Source organism: Aquila chrysaetos, chromosome 13 (assembly GCF_900496995.4).
Source record: "Aquila chrysaetos chrysaetos chromosome 13, bAquChr1.4, whole genome shotgun sequence".
NCBI classification, from domain to species: domain Eukaryota; kingdom Metazoa; phylum Chordata; class Aves; order Accipitriformes; family Accipitridae; genus Aquila; species Aquila chrysaetos.
In genome coordinates, this window is record NC_044016.1 from 37,457,932 (window position 1) to 37,473,425 (window position 15,494).

The 15,494-nt window shown below is 57.2% G+C and overlaps 2 protein-coding genes across 5 annotated transcripts; both read left to right on the forward strand.

Annotated features, from left to right (window-relative positions):
* Nucleotides 1-711: 711 nt before the first annotated feature.
* DUSP26 (dual specificity phosphatase 26) lies at nt 712-5,227 on the forward strand. The gene is given in 5 exon segments (XM_030036005.2): nt 712-1,004; nt 1,007-1,031; nt 3,117-3,389; nt 3,784-3,992; nt 4,448-5,227. Coding segments are annotated over 5 exon segments (792 nt in total). The 5' UTR covers nt 712-919; the 3' UTR covers nt 4,648-5,227.
* Nucleotides 5,228-7,311: 2,084 nt separating this feature from the next.
* RNF122 (ring finger protein 122) lies at nt 7,312-15,493 on the forward strand. Of its 4 annotated transcripts, none has more exons than XM_030035188.2 (6): nt 7,312-7,428; nt 12,872-13,028; nt 13,959-14,004; nt 14,249-14,290; nt 14,646-14,725; nt 14,824-15,493. In XM_030035188.2, the coding sequence occupies exons 1-6, from the start codon at nt 7,404-7,406 to the stop codon at nt 14,936-14,938; spliced, it is 465 nt and encodes a 154-aa protein (XP_029891048.1). In that variant the 5' UTR covers nt 7,312-7,403; the 3' UTR covers nt 14,939-15,493. The 4 variants fall into 4 exon arrangements, with proteins under 4 accessions (XP_029891048.1, XP_029891047.1, XP_029891046.1 ...); XM_030035187.2 differs by having other exon boundaries at nt 14,643-14,725; nt 14,824-15,490; XM_041128471.1 differs by lacking the exon at nt 7,312-7,428 and adding an exon at nt 9,946-10,145 and having other exon boundaries at nt 14,643-14,725; nt 14,824-15,491.
* Nucleotide 15,494: the final 1 nt, after the last annotated feature.

Here is a 15,494-nt window from a genome sequence, read left to right on the forward strand (position 1 = left end):
GGTATCTGGTGATGCTGAGCTCAGCCCTGAAGCTTCTGACACTATCCTGGGATAAACACAAGTTCAGCTGAAAACAAAACAGGAAATTTTCCTGGTTTTTAATCAAATAGGAGTGGGGGAGGGAATGCCATAAATCTTCTTAGGACGTGTCGTTTGGCCTGGAACAGCATGTTTCGATTCTTCCTCAGGTTGTTTTTCCCACCACACTCCTACTTTCTGATTTGAGTCAAACTTTTAAATTGAAAGCCAGCACTTCAAAGGGAAAGGGAGAATATTCTGCTTGGAAAATGTTTAACTGAAATATTGCAGCACTTCTGAAATGAATGGTGTCATTTAGAAAATGTCAAAACAAAAAGCTTCAATCTTTTGAGTTTCCTCTTTTTTTCTTTTTTTTTTCCCACGAAAAAAGTATTCCCTGATTTTGACATGAATTTGTAAATAGTTTGCCATCTCACCACATACATCCCGCACCCCCCCCCCGCCCCAGTTTATTTTCTTAGCAAATGAAGAAAATGCCACCAAGCTCTGGCTCCGCCAAAGAGACCCTAGCAAGGGGGGAGGACAAGGTCAACTGTAAAAAAAAATACGAAGAAGCATCCTCTAGAGACGGCTACAGATTTATGATATGGGTAATCATGTCATCAGCACCACTTTATCGGCTTTTTATTCTCTCCTTCTCTGTGCGCCTGTGGCTTTTGGTTTGCTGGAGGAGGAGTGAGAGAAAAGCTGGCAGGAGAATTTTGATATGTTATTGTTGCTTTTGTTTTTGTCTGCGTAGTAGTGGGCACTTATGTGTAGTCTGTGCATGCTTGCATGCAATCTCTGCATTTGTGTCCGTCTCCCTCATTCCTCCCTTATCCATCCATGCACAGCATGATATAAACAAACCTGCCTCTGGACATGTCATGGCTTAAAATAGATGTTCATACATCAGCCTTTCTACAGCAGCGGCGGCAGCAGCAGGAAGACATGGCCGACTGGATCTGACTACAACACTCACTTTGAGCTGAGAAATCACAGCCCTCACAAAGGTAGAGTAACGGGGTGGGCGTCTCCTTCCTCCTGCGTGTCTGTCTGTCTGTCTCTGCGGCGTGTGCGGGGCTGAGCAGCCCGTGCTGGTTCAGCGATGCCTCTTCAGAGCTCGCTCTGTGCATCTAGGCAGGCTCTGGCTGTTTCTCCCCTCCCTCCGAGCGTGGCACGACTGGCAGAGGGGCTCCGGAGGCAGCCGTGAGCGTGCTCGGGGGAGTGGGGAGCAAGCCCCCAAGCTTGGCTGCCAAAAGGGGGGGGGCCACAGCCGATACCTGTGAGGGTTTTGGGTGCCAAGAGTGCTTCGGGGTCTGTTCTGAGGTCTTGGATGCGGGGCAGTTTCTCTTCCCCTGCAGCACTTTGGGGGGCTGGCACGGCGGGGGGTGTGTTGGGGGTGAGATGCTGGAACCCAGCTTTGGGCCTGAGGTTTCCAGAGCTACGTCCCAGGATAGGTATGGATTGCTATTTTCCCAGCCAGCTGTAGCAATAAGAGGGTCTGCTATTTGGCTAGTTACAGCCTTAGACTGATGATTCAGTTGCTTTTTTCGGACTCTTCTGCTGTTTGTTTCTTAACGCTGCCTGGGGCTGGTGGCATGTGGCTGTGCCGCAGCCAAGGTCACACAAGGTTTAAGGGCCCCGGCACACGGCCGTGCCGATTGCCTTTTCCAGGTGGGGTTTGCCAAGTCTGAATTCCCAGCGTGAAGGAGTCCAGAATTCATCAGGGCAGGGGAGATGTGTCAGGGTGAGATCTGGCCGGTACCCCGTGCTGGGGGAGCGTGGTGTGCCCGGTGCCAGGGATGAGCAGGGCAGGCAGGGCTGACCTCTTCTGTGCAGCACCCCAGGATGCCAGGCAGGGTCGGAACTGGTACAAGGAGCGGGGAGGGAGACATCCGTGAGTGTCTCTGGACTCCCTCTGAGCTTCCCCATGCCCTTGCGATGTTTTCCTCCTCTGCACATTGCCAAGAAATGGCTGGAGGCTTCTTCCTTCTGCACCGTTGGCTGCTGGCCGGCGCCTTAGGCAAAATGTCAAAGCAGACAGACATGCTCCGATCCAGCCTGGCCAGCCCAAGGTCGCTGCGTTTCCTTCCCCGAGTCCCAGAGACAACTCGCCAGTGCTGAGCTGCTGCTGGGGGGGGGCTGTGATGGGATGCTCTTTGGACACCTTCCAGGGCAGCTCAGGGGAGCGGCAGTGATGGTGGGAAAGAGAATTGTATTCTCACGTTTGGGGGGTTCTGTCAGTGGGGCAGCAGCAAACGAGCAAAAAAAGGCAGCTCTGACGAACATCTGGCTGCAGGGACTGTTAACTGCTCCGTGTGGGTAAGGCTGTCCAGGGAGGTTTCTTGCAGATGTGTGACAAGTATCGGCATGATCTAAAGGTTTGAGAGCAGAGCTTCGTCCTAGAGGATCCGCTCTGTAAAATGAGCTTTCTCATTCCCTGAAATTAACTCTTCCCACCCCAACCCAGTCCTCGATGTTCAAATGCAGCGGCAGGACTGGTGTACTTGGAGGGGTTAATCCTGCCACTCCCTCTCCACAGGCTTTTGTGCCTGGTCCGTAGGAGTCTGGGTCCTGGCCAGACTCTGCGTGGTACCATATGGAATCCTCCACCTGTTTGGGGGTTTTTCCTCCCCAGTCCTGGTGGCTTGCCCAGACCTGGCCGCCTTTCATTGCTGCTGATCACAGGTTGGCAGCATCAGTTCTCGAGCTGGCATTGTCCCGCTGGCAGGCAAAGCCCCAGAGCCAGCTCAGAAGGAAGGTGGTCCTGTGTAGAACATCTCTTGCCAATGTGGCCTCAACCCAAAGTCGTGGGGCTGGAGCAAAACCTCAGCCTGTGGAGACTCAGCAATCTGGCTGCTTCTCTGGCTTCCCTCACCAGCCCTGGCATCACAAACTTCTCCCCAGCAGTATTGCCTCTTGGAAGGGAGTGTAGGTGATACTGTCTCACACTGGGAACCACTGCGTAGCTGACTCAACACAGCCCTCTCATCGGCAAGGTGAGAATTGGCTGCTTTGGGCCAGTATTTCTACAAAAGGGGTGGAGTGAGACCTCCCCAGTTCTTCTAATGGCACCTCCGCTGCTTCCTCGACAGGACCGTGGGTGGCAGCAGCAGCAGAAGCAACCTCCGGGCCACTCTCCGGCCTTCACGAACCCATAGGTATGCCTTGTGGGTCTCGGCAGCTCCAATGGCTTTCCTGTCCAGATTCTCAAGGAATGGCACCAGGTCACCGAGCCGGGGCTCACGGGAAGAGCGCAACAACCACCCCATCCTCAGCGTCTTCGAGCTTGAAAGGTTGCTGTACACGGGAAAGACAGCCTGTAATCACGCTGATGAGGTCTGGCCAGGACTCTACCTGGGCGATCAGTATGTATCGGAAGGGGGCAAGAACTGGGGGGGTTCAGGGCTATTTTTGTGAAATGGGGAAATCTGGGAGGGGGAGGTTGGGAAATGTGAGGGAGAGGAGGACATGATGGGTATGGTACATTGGGACAAAGGAGGAGGAAGGACATAAGCACAGTTGTGCAGAGAGTTCAGAGCACTGCTGTGGTGGGGTAGGTGAAGGTGGAGTGGCTGTGGAGCCAGGGACTGTGAGATTGACTTAAAATTCAAGAATCTTAAGAGTCTGGCAATTTTCCTTTGCATCCAGCTTTCTCAGATGCAAATGTTTGTCCAGGACAGCCCTTACGCTGTCCTTGGAAACTTTTCTTTTAACTAGTCTAAACTTACGTATCTCTGCACGGTTTCTCATTCTTTGCAGAGATATAGCGGCCAACCGGCGTGAGCTGGCTCACCTGCGCATCACCCACATCCTCAACGCCTCGCACAGCAAGTGGAGGGGGGGTGCCGAGTACTACGAGGGCACGGGCATCCGCTACCTGGGCATCGAGGCCCATGACTCGCCTTCCTTCGACATGAGCCCCTACTTTTATCCTGCAGCTGACTTCATCCACCAAGCGCTGAACGAAGGTCAGTGGTAAAGATTTCTGGGAGAGAAGTGGGGAGCAGGAATGGGAAGAAACCGCCCCGGGTAGGTGGGAAGCTAGACTAATATCCTATCGCTAAGCGTCCTAGAAAACAAAGGTATTTCTAACCTGGGATGGTGTCTCCTGCACTGGATCATCTCCTCCAAGGAGAGGACAGGCTAGATGAGGGCACTGGCCCCCCAGGTCACAGCCCCAGCCTGTGTCCTGAGCTGTGGCTGGTCCTATTCAGTCTGTTTTGGGAGATCGCAATACACCGATATCCTTTGCCGAGAGGGGGACCTCAGTGCATCACAGTCATACTATAACCGGGGCCCTACTTCAGGCTGCACACCTGAGCCACTGCTCCAGGACACACCATGGCAAACAGTTAGGTCCTCAGTATTTTTTTAATTGGGATATTTGGTCTGCTGTGACACAGCCCCTGTTTTTTACCCCCAGGAAGGATCCTTGTGCACTGTGCTGTCGGGGTGAGCAGGTCGGCCACCTTGGTCCTCGCCTACCTCATGATCCGCCACCACATGCCCCTTGTAGAAGCCATAAAGACAGTCAAGGACCACCGCGGCATCATCCCCAACCGGGGTTTCTTGCGCCAGCTGGTCGCCCTGGACAATGCCCTGAGGCTGAAGAGGAGCGCGTGAAGGAGGACGAGAGGGGTTGTGCGGTGGGAGCGTTGTGTGTGCGGTGCTCACCTGATCCCGATGCCCGCTGAGTGCCAGAGATAGGGCTTTCCTCACGGTGCAGACGCTTGGCAGCTAATGGGTTACATGCAACTGCTCCCTGGGCCTCCCCCTCAGCTAAGGGGGTCCCCAGGCACGTGAGCTATTCCTAGTGGTAAAGCATAGACCCTCAACCTGCAATCTTGCCACCCAGGTAGGCCTAACGTATAGCCTCCTTCCCAGCCTGCTCGCTCCAAGATGCCTCCGGAGGGACTCAGCCCCACGTTTCAGGTTACTCTATCCCTGTTGGCTCCAGAAACCTTCAAGGCTTCGTTCTCCCACGTGGCAGATGCATTTGCCAAGCCAGTCCTGTCCCTCCCTCCCAAGGTGACTGAAGCTCTGTGTGTTCCTTGTCTTGTTTCCCATTCGTTTTCGGTCTGTTGTAGCAATGTGAATTAGGTCTGGTGCGTGGGCTCAGGCAAACAGGCCTTTTGTCGTAGTGTTTGGATGTCCTCCATGCCTAGTGTTAACCTGTGAAAATAAAGACAGTGCTAAGGAAAAAGTTTGGCCGTCCCTTGCGTGCTTTGGGACAGACTTTATGTGCTCAGGCTGGGATCCGTCCCAGGAGTCGGTGGGAGAGCATCACCCTGAGTGCTGTGGGTTGAGATGGACCCGAGTCCTTCCAGATCCTTGGTCCAGGGGCTGAACCTGTCAGACCCCACCGGTGCCCAGTGCCTGTGCTGGGCCTCCCCACTCTTTTTTTTCCAGCAGTGGGGACAGAAAGGGGCGGTTCCTGGTGGAAAACAGAGCCCGGCTGGCAGTCACCAGGGTCACCATCGCATCACGAGGTGGCGATGTCGGTCTCCCAAAGGCTGGCACCAAGCTCTCCACCCAGCCTTGCAGAGGGGCCAGCTGTCCACCGGGACTTGCGAAAAACACCTTCGCCGCTCGCAGAGAGGATGGGCGAGCCGAGCCCCAGGATGGTGGCCAAGGCCAGGAGCGAGTGCCCTGGTGGTGGCACCGGCCACATGGGTGCTGGGTGGCCCCATGGGTGCTGGGCTGCCCCTGCACGCTGCCAGCGCTCATTGTCCGCCAGCTCTTATTATAGCCCCATTCTTCCTCCGCTTCCTGAGAGCGCATGAAGCACCGCTCGGCTCCCGGCTATACGTTGTTCTGAGATCACGTAAATACATAGCGAGAGGAGCCCGACGGCCATGCAGAGTGAGCCGCCTGGCGTGGGGCACACCGAGGGGTGCCGTAGCACCCCATCCCTGCTAACTGGTGGCCCTAAGCGATCCTGCTCCGGGGAACGCCTGCCTTTAGCTCAAGTGCAATAGGGAGAAAAAACTTTAGTTTGCAGAAGCTGTGGTGTCCTCTGTGTGTGTTGTACAGCTCTTGGGCTGGGGACTCTGCTTTTACAGGCCCCTGAGGTGCCCCGGGGTGCTCGGGGCATGGCACCATCCCAGAAAGGCACTGGCAGAGAGGAGAGATCGACTGCTGGCAGCGGGGCCAAGGTTACCCCGAGCAAGGGCTGCAGACGCTGCGGCAAGGAGGAACTGGTGTTGGGCAATGCGCAGGGGCTGGTCATGCTCTGCAGCGACGCTGGGTGCTGCTGGGACCGTTGGACATGCCAGAAGCTTCAGTGGGGGGGAGATTGCAGCTCGGCAAGGTCCTGGGGGGTATAAAACGCCTCCTGTCTGATTGTGCAATTCTGCTTTGTGTTCCTTGCTGCTGCGAAGCTCCCTTTGTGCAGCCTGCTGCTAATCGTCCCCCGAATGCAGAGCGTGGCTGTTGTTGGACAAAGCTGGGATCAGGGAGGCTCCGAGCACGAGGGGAGATTGTGTTTGGAGGATCAGCAAACTAATCCAGAGAGCGAAATCACTGGCAGAGCCTGCGGTGTGCTGTACCTTACTGTGTACTTGCAGCGGCCAGGCACCCGCGTTGGGAGATCAAAACGTAGCGTGGGAAAGTGCCCTGATTTCAGGAGGGCTGTCAGCCACCGGCGGCAGAAAACTGCCTGATCCTTGGAGCTATCGGCGGCGGATACGGCCATCCCTGACAACGGGGCACGTTGGGGCACGCGGAGCCATTTCACAGCCCCACGCTGCCAGTCCTGCTGCCCTCGTGGTCACCAGTCACCCGCAGGGTCCACAGTTTGGATGGAGATGCCGATCGTGTCCAAAACCATCCCCTGCCCAAGACTTGAGTGCCACCGGGAGCTCAGCGCGTTCCGGCAAGTTCCCCCAAGGGGAACTTGTGGCACAGACACAAGGTCGGGCTGGGTGAGGCAGGTTTTCCAAACTCGCCTCGCGTGCAGAGCATCTCTGCCGGACGATGGAGCCGTATTTGAGCAAAGCCCCTCGCCCGCCCGCGTTTTGTGGAAACACGCCTGGCAAAAACCTGCATCCGCGGGGATGTGGGTGCCGGGAGCCAGGATCACCAAAACGCGCGTGGTCCGAACCTACAGCATGGAACAGCCTGGATCCCGGGGAGTTTGGCGGGGGGGGGGGAGTTTCTCATTCCCGGGGTGCTCGGCGCTGCGCCTGCCGAGGGGGCGGCTCCGGGTTGGGGGGGGGGGGGGGTCGGGGCCGGGTTGGGGGGGGGGGCGGGGCGGGGTTTGCAGGCAGGGCCGATCCCAGTCCAGCCCAGCCCAGCCCAGCCCAGCCCAGCTCCGCTCCCGGCCATGGCCCGGCACCGCGTACGGCGGAGCCGGCCCGGCCCCGCGGAGCGACTCCCGGATGCCCCCCCTCCAGTGGTGCAACGGTGAGAGCGGGGTCCTGGGGGGGGGGGAGCTATGGGAAAAGAGGGGGGGGCGGTAGGGATGGGGTGCTGCTCCCCTCCTTCCTTCCTTCCCCGGGTTTGGGGGGGGGGGGGGGGGGCTGCGGGGCGTGAGTTTGGGGGGGCAGCGGGTATCCCTATTTCCCCCCCCCCAGCCCCTCCGGTTGCCTCGGTCCTTCCTTCCCTCGGCTCCCGGCTTCCAGCCCCCGGCTGCGGAGCGGTGCGGGCCGCCGCGGGGTCCCCGGGAACACCCCCCACCCCCCACCCCCCCCCGGTGCTGCTCGGACCGGGGATGAGTCGGGGAAAGGAGTTTTACTTCCAGAGCAGCGAGTCCTGCTCAGTTCTCAGGAATAAAGCCAGTTGCTAAATGAATTTGCCATGCTTTCGCTTCGTGTGGTAGTTGCAATGAAAAAAAAAAAAAAAACCACCAAAAAAACCCCACAACCCACCAAAACAACAAACCCTCTTTCATGTGTCTGCAAAAGTGGAATAAACTTATTTTTAACGGACCCCAGACAAGGCCCTGGCTCCTCACTCTCGTGTTCGCTGTAAGAAATTCTCAGGAACGTGGAACTGAGTTTGCACATGTGAGGAGGTTTTGGTTTAAATGAGAAGTGGTTTATTTTTATGACTAAGTAGTTGAGAAGCTGTGCTGGGAATTCCACCATCAAAGCCCTGCCTGAGCAACAAAGGCTGGGTTATTTTAATTTATGAAGGGGTTACAGCCTTTGAAGCTAAATATAATGCAACCGGTGGCTTCCTCTCCTGTAATGCATACCTTGTGTGTTCTTGGGCAATTCGGGGATAAGAAGCCACCGGTCCTGCAGGCAGTTAGCCCGGGACATGTGGTGAGTGCATGGGTTTCCATTAAACAGGGTGCAAGTAAATGCTCCACAGCAGAAAATGCAAACTTGGCAGAGTTAAAGAAACATCATAAGTAGGAGAGACTCTGCTTTTAGAGGCTCCGAGCAGCCACAGCTCTCACCAGCTTCCCAAGGCACGGGCTTTGGGAAACACTGAGAACAGAGCCCACCCTTGTTCAAGGGCCAGGACGTGGGTTTAGGAGACCAGCCGTGGGCATCTGACTCGTACATTTTGGCTTTAAGCCCCGAGCTCGCAAATATTTAAATCAGCGGAGGCCAGCAAAATTGCTTACCTGTGTGCTGTTAAGGACCTTTGCAGAATTGGGGCCATTGGTGTAAATAAGTCTGAGACCCAGTAAAGAAATCACATTTTCAACCTAAATGGGTGTATTCGAAACATCTTAACAGACAGCGTATACTGTGCTGCCTTGGCATTTCAGCTCTTCTTTTGCATCACAATTTTTCCTCCTGTTGCTCAGGTGTAGTCCAGGGGACTTTGCAGTCAGCGGGCACGAGCCAGGTAACTTTATTTGGAGGGGAGCTGGTTATCCCCCATGGAGAACTGCTTGGCTTAGGGGCAACTTTTGCAGGAAGCCTGTTCCAGCATCACAGCAAAAATTATATGGAAGCTGCATTCAATTTTCTGATGCAAAGCTCACAGCTTTTGTGTGGGAGTAGAAAGAATGGTTTTATTTAATGACCTGCTGAGTTTTCCGTTTGTTTTATTGAACAAGAATTGGGGTGAGGGAGAAGCTCTGCTCAGCAAAAACCCCGTGCCTGCGCAGTACAGGCAGAAACTTGTGTCTGTCCTGCCTTGAAATACTGCAAAATACTGCAAACTGTTGTGTCCAGAGGGCCAAACCACACGGGTCGCTGGAGCACGAGGGTCTGCTTTTGCAGAGGTGTCGGCCAGGCTGTTTAGTGGGGTTGTGACGGTCAAAGTCGTGCTGTAGGGTTTGGGGTGGAGGCGGGGAGCAGGGCTGGGGTCACCCCGTTAGCCAGCTGAACCGGAGGCACTGGGTGTCCTCACCACAGCTTGCAGCAGGGGTATTTAGGCCAGCTCAGCACTTAAATCTGCCAGAGAGCCGTGTGGGTCGGAGGAGGAGGAGTTGCAAACCACAGCCCTGGCAGGTCAAACTGCATCTTTGCTGCTTCTGCTTACAAAGGGGAGGTTTTGCAGTTTGCATGAAAAACACTTTGCTGGTGAAACGAACCACCTTTCTGAGCATCCTTCTTGTAGTGAGGAGGGTCCAGAAAGTCAGCGCATGTCTGTAGGTACTTTCACAGATGTCTAGTGATCCCTCATCTCTCATTTTTCAACTAAATGATTGTTCCAGCGTGCTGGCTTCAGGGATTCTGGTTTCAGATACAAAACTGGTAGGCCTAAGCTGGTGAAATGGGTTGTTTCGGGTTGGGTTTGGTGCCCATCGGTTCTTCATTTCATGTTGGTTAAAACCAGATTTGATCCGTTCCCCTTGAACTAAAAATATGAACGCCTTTGTCAGGCAAAGGGGTTTGCGCTAATCAAAACCATTGCTCAGCCAACGCGCCCACCATGTCGATGAGCTCTCGTGGGGAGGAGCGGGAGGGGAAGGGGCTGGCCGGGTTTGGGAGGACCTCACTTTTCGGGAAAGCTGGGCTCAGCGGCTGCGTTGCCTCGCTGAGACCCGCTGCTCAAGGGCTTGTCCCGGCAGGACCTTCTCATCTCAGCCGAGCCGATGGCTGCTCCCCAACCAGGAAAGGGCACTTCCCCGGAACCATGCTCGCTTTTCGGCACCGCAGCCTGGAGCTCCTGAATTCTTGAAAGCCTATTTAACAGGAATGAGCCTTGCTAAGCTGGTGAGTCTAAAATTAGCCTTGCCAGCTGTGTTGCGGCTGGCAGGGACATGTTAGACCGGCTCGTCTCTGCTTCCTTCGGTACGGGGTTGCAAGTTACAGCATCTCTCGTTCCACCTCCGTTTTTCCCTCCTGCGGCTGGTTTGACTGCCCCTTTCTCATCACCCATGTGGCTTTTACAGAAAGCTGTTGTCACCTGTGGGGAATTTGGGCATCTAACATGGAGCAGTCCTCAGTCAGCAGCTTGCGGGGTCAGGGAATACAATTTCTGCTCCACGGGATGGGGCGCAGCTGGGCAGAGTGCGGGGACCGTAGGGACAACCCTGTGCAGAGGAGCGATGTCTGGGTGTGATGTTCAGGAGTTTGTACGCTGGGTTTTGAGCCCCTTAAGACGAGCGCAGAGGGATGCGCTGGGGAGGTTAGTGTGGGATTGGCAGGGTTTGTCTCCCTCGGGGTTCTCCTTCCCAGCCCACCCCGTGCTTCTCCTGGAAAACCTCTGGGACGCACATCCCAGCCTTTCCCTGCTCTCTGCAGAGCTGATTCTCCTCCCGCTGTCCCCAGACAAGGGATTTTCCATCTCATCACGGGTGGCCACACAGCTGCCCACGGAGCAGGTCCAGGTCATCCCTCGCCGGCCGGCAGGGAGCTGCGGCTCGAGCAGAGCAAGCGCTCGCTGTGGGCAGCGGCAGCCCTGCGGACCCCTCTCCCCTCGCCTCTCACGAGGCTGTAACTCGGGTTTGGGCTGTTTCTGTCGCCACGGCTCTCGTGGCATGGAGGGGAACGGCTGGTGCCTTTCAGCAGATTTTTGGAATAGCTCTCAGTTTGAAATACATGTAGCAAGCGTTATTGTTTCACTTGTGACCCATTATTGTTACCACAACCCGCTGCTTTCTGTTTGGCCAGCTTCGAATGAGGTTTCCTCCGTCCATCAACAGCTGCTCTGCAGCCTGTGTCTCACCACCAGTGAGCACGTGTGCGCCACCATTACCTCATTTAGTTGCTCAGTGTTTTCTTTCAGAGCTGATATACTTTTTTTTTTCTTTTTTTTTTAGCATTTCTCAATCATTTCCAGCAGGGAAATGGAAAAAAACCCCACCTTTCCTATTGTCTTTTCCTGCACCTGGTGGTCTCAAGAGCAGAAGGCTGGGAGAGGAGGACCCGACAAACAAATCCTCCCTTTCTCGTTCTGTAGATGAGGTGGCTGATGAATTGTCTCTGGCAATTGCAAGAGGCAAAGATTGGCAAGAGGCTCTGCCCTCTGCAGCAGGAAAACCCCATTTCTTATGGTCCAGGCTCTCGTCTGGTGCCTGCTTGGGCTGCGCAGCGACAAACTGTGGTCCCCAGAGCCGAATGCCCCCCTGGCCACGGCGGCTTTGGCCATTGCATCAACGGGGCACGTGCATTCAAAGCGCACCGCAAAAGCAGATACCGGGGAACAGCTGGAAATCGAGCGTCCCAGGGCAGGATTTCACCCCTGGGGTGCCACCTGCCCGTCCTGCTCGGGCTCCCCTTGCTATTCAGACATCCCAGGCCTCTCTCGAGCGGCTCTAACGGAGCCCACGCCGCTGCCTTCTCTCCCCATCGCAGCGGGGAGGAAACCAGAGAGACCGAACTTGGGACCTCGCCGCTTGTGCAGAGGTTTCTGCCGCCCGCTCTCTTCCTGTCTCTGCCTTCCGTGGCGGAGAGCAAATTTCATCCTCTCATGAGAAACAGGCGGAGGATTTTAGTGGGCTGTAATTAAACCCAGAAGTGTTTCTGCAGGAGCTTTTTGATGAGATGGCGCAGCGCAGGAGCGGAGGGTGCTGAGCGGAAGGGGCGGGGGGAGATGCTCCGCGGAGCACAGATGGGGCTCGGGGGCTGCTCTCCTTTAAAGTCCCATCTGAGCGAGATCTGATGAGAAATCAAAGCTCCAGCTCTTGTGGGGTCAGCGTGATCTCGAGACATAAAAAGCGGTGCTTATTTAGTGCCGGAGCCTGACTTCGCACCAGCTCCCAGCAGAGGCAGCTGCAGTGGGTTTAATATTTCTGTGCCTTTCCCCTCCGTTAGCTGGGGACCCTCCTGGGGTGGCCGCGCTGTCACCGGCTCTGCGTGACGCCCTCCTCTGCGTTTCCCCCACGGTGCCAGACTTGCAGCGAGACGTGGTGGCCCAGGCAGCGGCATGCGGCTGGTGCGTGCCGGCGCCCACGTTTTCGTTCAGAAAGGGGATTCGGTCAGCGTGGTGCTGAACGTGCTCCCGCACAGCCCCGGCACTTCTCCCAGCACCGAGAATGAACCAGCCACTTGCCGTTTCTGGCTCCTGCGGAGCAATGACAGACGCCAACTGTTCTTGTTTTTCAAGCTATATTTTTGCTCTGTCCTTCCCTAAATCCCCTTCCAGCCTCCATGTATTTCTCTGGAGATGAAAGCACAGGGCCTCCTTGTCTCCCAGACGCCTGGATTCTGCCTGGGGTACGTTTGTGCTGCTGGAGAAGGGTTTCGTGACTGCCGAACGCAGCGGTGTCTGCTGCCTGCGCTGCACCGAGCTGCTCTAAGGGGCTGCTGCTCTTCCTGGGGAGATCTCCAGTTCACAGGCCACGAGACGATGCCTTGGTGTTGGTTTCTGCCCACTTTGCAAACTCCGGAGGGGACAGAGTCAGCCCAGGCTCTCTCCTCCCTCACAGCACATCTTCTTCACCTCTTTTTCCCCTTCTTCCATCCTAAACACTGACTTTTCTCTTCCCCCTGCAAAGGGTGCTCCTGCAGTCTGGGGCTGATTTATACCAGTAAACCCTGCACGATGCCTCCCATCACGTTCCAGGACCTGCCACTGAACATCTACATGGTCATTTTCGGCACGGGCATCTTTGTCTTCGTGCTCAGCCTCATCTTCTGCTGCTACTTCATCAGGTGAGCTGGGGGGGCTGCGGCGGTGGGTCGGCATCCCGGGGGCGTCCCCGGCCCTTCCCAGCGCCCCGTCGTTTTGTCCCAGAACACGGGAACCGCTCGCCGTAAGGATCTGCCCTGCGATCGTGGTCCCCGCGGTCCCCCGCGGCCGGAGCAGGGCAGGAAACGCAGGAAGGGGCTCTTGTTTTTCAGGGGACCGCGCGGAGGGGACGCATTGTGTCGGGGAGGGAAGGAGCAGAGCTGAACGGCAGAGGATGTGTCTTTATGTTACGCTCCCTGTTCAGGGAGGGCTATTTTTAAACCCAAAGCCGAGGCAGCAGCTGGCGTTTCTGCAGGGCCCCGGGTGGCTCAGTCCTTCCCTGTGGATTGCCCTGGCTCCGCCGATGTCCCGTGCATCTCTCAGCCATTTTTGGGACTGCGGAAGCACGTCTTGGTGCCTCGGTTGGAGGAGAAGCTCCGCTGCGAGCGGTCCCTTTCTCCCCACGTCTTGCCGGGTTTCTTTGCCGGGTGGTTTTCCCCAGTGCCCGTGCCCCGGCCAAGGTCACAGCGGGGCTGGGAGCTGCCGGCGGGCCAGCACTGGAAATACAGCGCTTCCTGCACCACGAACGACTTCCTAAGGCAAACAATTGGGGCTGCCGGCTCTTATCGCTCCCCGCTGCCGATTCCTGCCGGCGCTGGAGGCGGCACGGGGCCCTGCGGTGCTGCGGGAGCAGGTCTGCCCAGGGTACGGCTTCGGGCTGGTCCTGCCCACGGCCACGCTGCTCCGACAGACACGAGTGCAGCCTCAGAGCTGCTTATCCCCAAATCCTGCTCGGGGGGGAGGGTGCATTCCCCTGATTTCAGGTGCCTCCTGAATATTTCTGGCCGCACGGTTCAGACGCGACCCTTGAGGATGCTGTAAAACTCACAGTGCCTTTTTCTCCCCCTCTCCAGCAAACTGCGGCACCAGGCTCAGAGCGAGCGGTTCGGGTACAAGGAGGTAAAGTCGATGGTTGTTTTCTGCACGTACCCGCAGCGGTTCGGGGCCGAGCGGGAGGTGGGTGCAGGCGCGCGGGGACCGATGCTGCTTATCTGGGCGCATTCAAAAGCGGCGTGACGGGACACGCTGCCCGCTGCGCCCGGGCTCGACCTGTCCCTGCCTGGCTCAGTTTGGCTCAGCTCCCACTGGGGCTCCTGGTAAAATCCCTCCTGATGTTAATCCTCTGCCTCCTTTTCTCCCTCAGGTGGTTTTGAAAGGCGATGCCCGGAGGCTGAACGTGCACGGGGTGAGCGGTTCCCGTCTCTGGGTCGGGATGGAGTTGGGGCTAACAGGGATGATGCTCTGGAGCACATCCCCTCTGCTCCGTGGGGTCGAAGGTGGCTCGCAGGCAGAGTGAGGCCGGCAACGCGTGGCTGGGGAGCGACTGCGCTGGGCTGGGAATCGGGAGGGAAACCCCCTTACTGGGGGCGGTTTGGGAACTGGGCTGAAATCCCAGCTGGAAATACCTGGGAAGAAGCACCGCAGCAGCGGGATTTCCCCGGCCACAGCATTTCTGGTGGGAGCGAGGCCAGGCGTGGGCATCGCGCTGGGTCGCACGTCTCGGCACTCGCCCTCACCCTCCGTCTCGCCTCCCACAGCAGACCTGTGCCGTCTGTCTGGAAGATTTTAAGGTGAAGGAGGAACTGGGGGTGCTGCCATGCCAGCACGCCTTCCACAGAAAGTGAGTATGGCCACGGCGGCCGGCGGAGGGGCGCGGGGAAGGCAGGGGGGAAGTCTCCCCACTGGGGACGTGCATCCACCCGTGTTTCTGCCCCGCAGGTGCCTGGTGAAGTGGCTGGAGGTTCGCTGCGTTTGTCCCATGTGCAACAAGCCCATGGCGGGTCCGGCACAGCCCCGCGCCGGCATCGGCACCCTCCTGGATGAGTTGGTGTGAGCAGCCCCGCTCCTCGCCGGCCGGATCCCGCCGGGGTCGTCGTGGGACCGCGGCTCCCCCGGGGCTGCCCACGTACGGCATCACCCGGCCCCGCACGTGCCGGGGGATCGAACAGTTCGTCTCGAAGGATTCGGGATTTCTGAGTTGGGATTTTGTAACTCGCAGGTCGTTGCTTTGTTTGGGGGGGTGGGGGGGTGGTTTGGTTTTTTTGGTTTTGTTTTGGGGTTTTTTGGGTTTTTTTTTTTTTTTTTACGTCGCCCCGGTTGTGCTCCACGGGGATCACGTGGAGCCGGGAACCGCCTGGGGTTGCCCGTGGCGAGCAGAGCCCCACGGCGCAGGGCGAGGGGTCTGCGTCCCCCCGCTCCCCTCCACGCCGCACAGAGTATTTTTGTACCTGATTCCCACCGCCCCCCCCACCCCGGACTCTCAGGCTCCCCGCACGCCCGCGGGGTGGGGTGGGGGGGTGTACAGTTTTGTGTAAAACAATGATTAAACGGACAATTTCTCAGCCGGTCTGAGCTGTGAGCGCTCGCGGGGGCCGGCAGCGTTTCGGGAT

Coding starts and splice junctions, on each gene's coding strand:
- RNF122 (XM_030035186.1), top strand. CDS start 10,193: ATGTTAGACCGGCTCGTCTCTGCTTCCTTCGGTACGGGGTTGCAAGTT.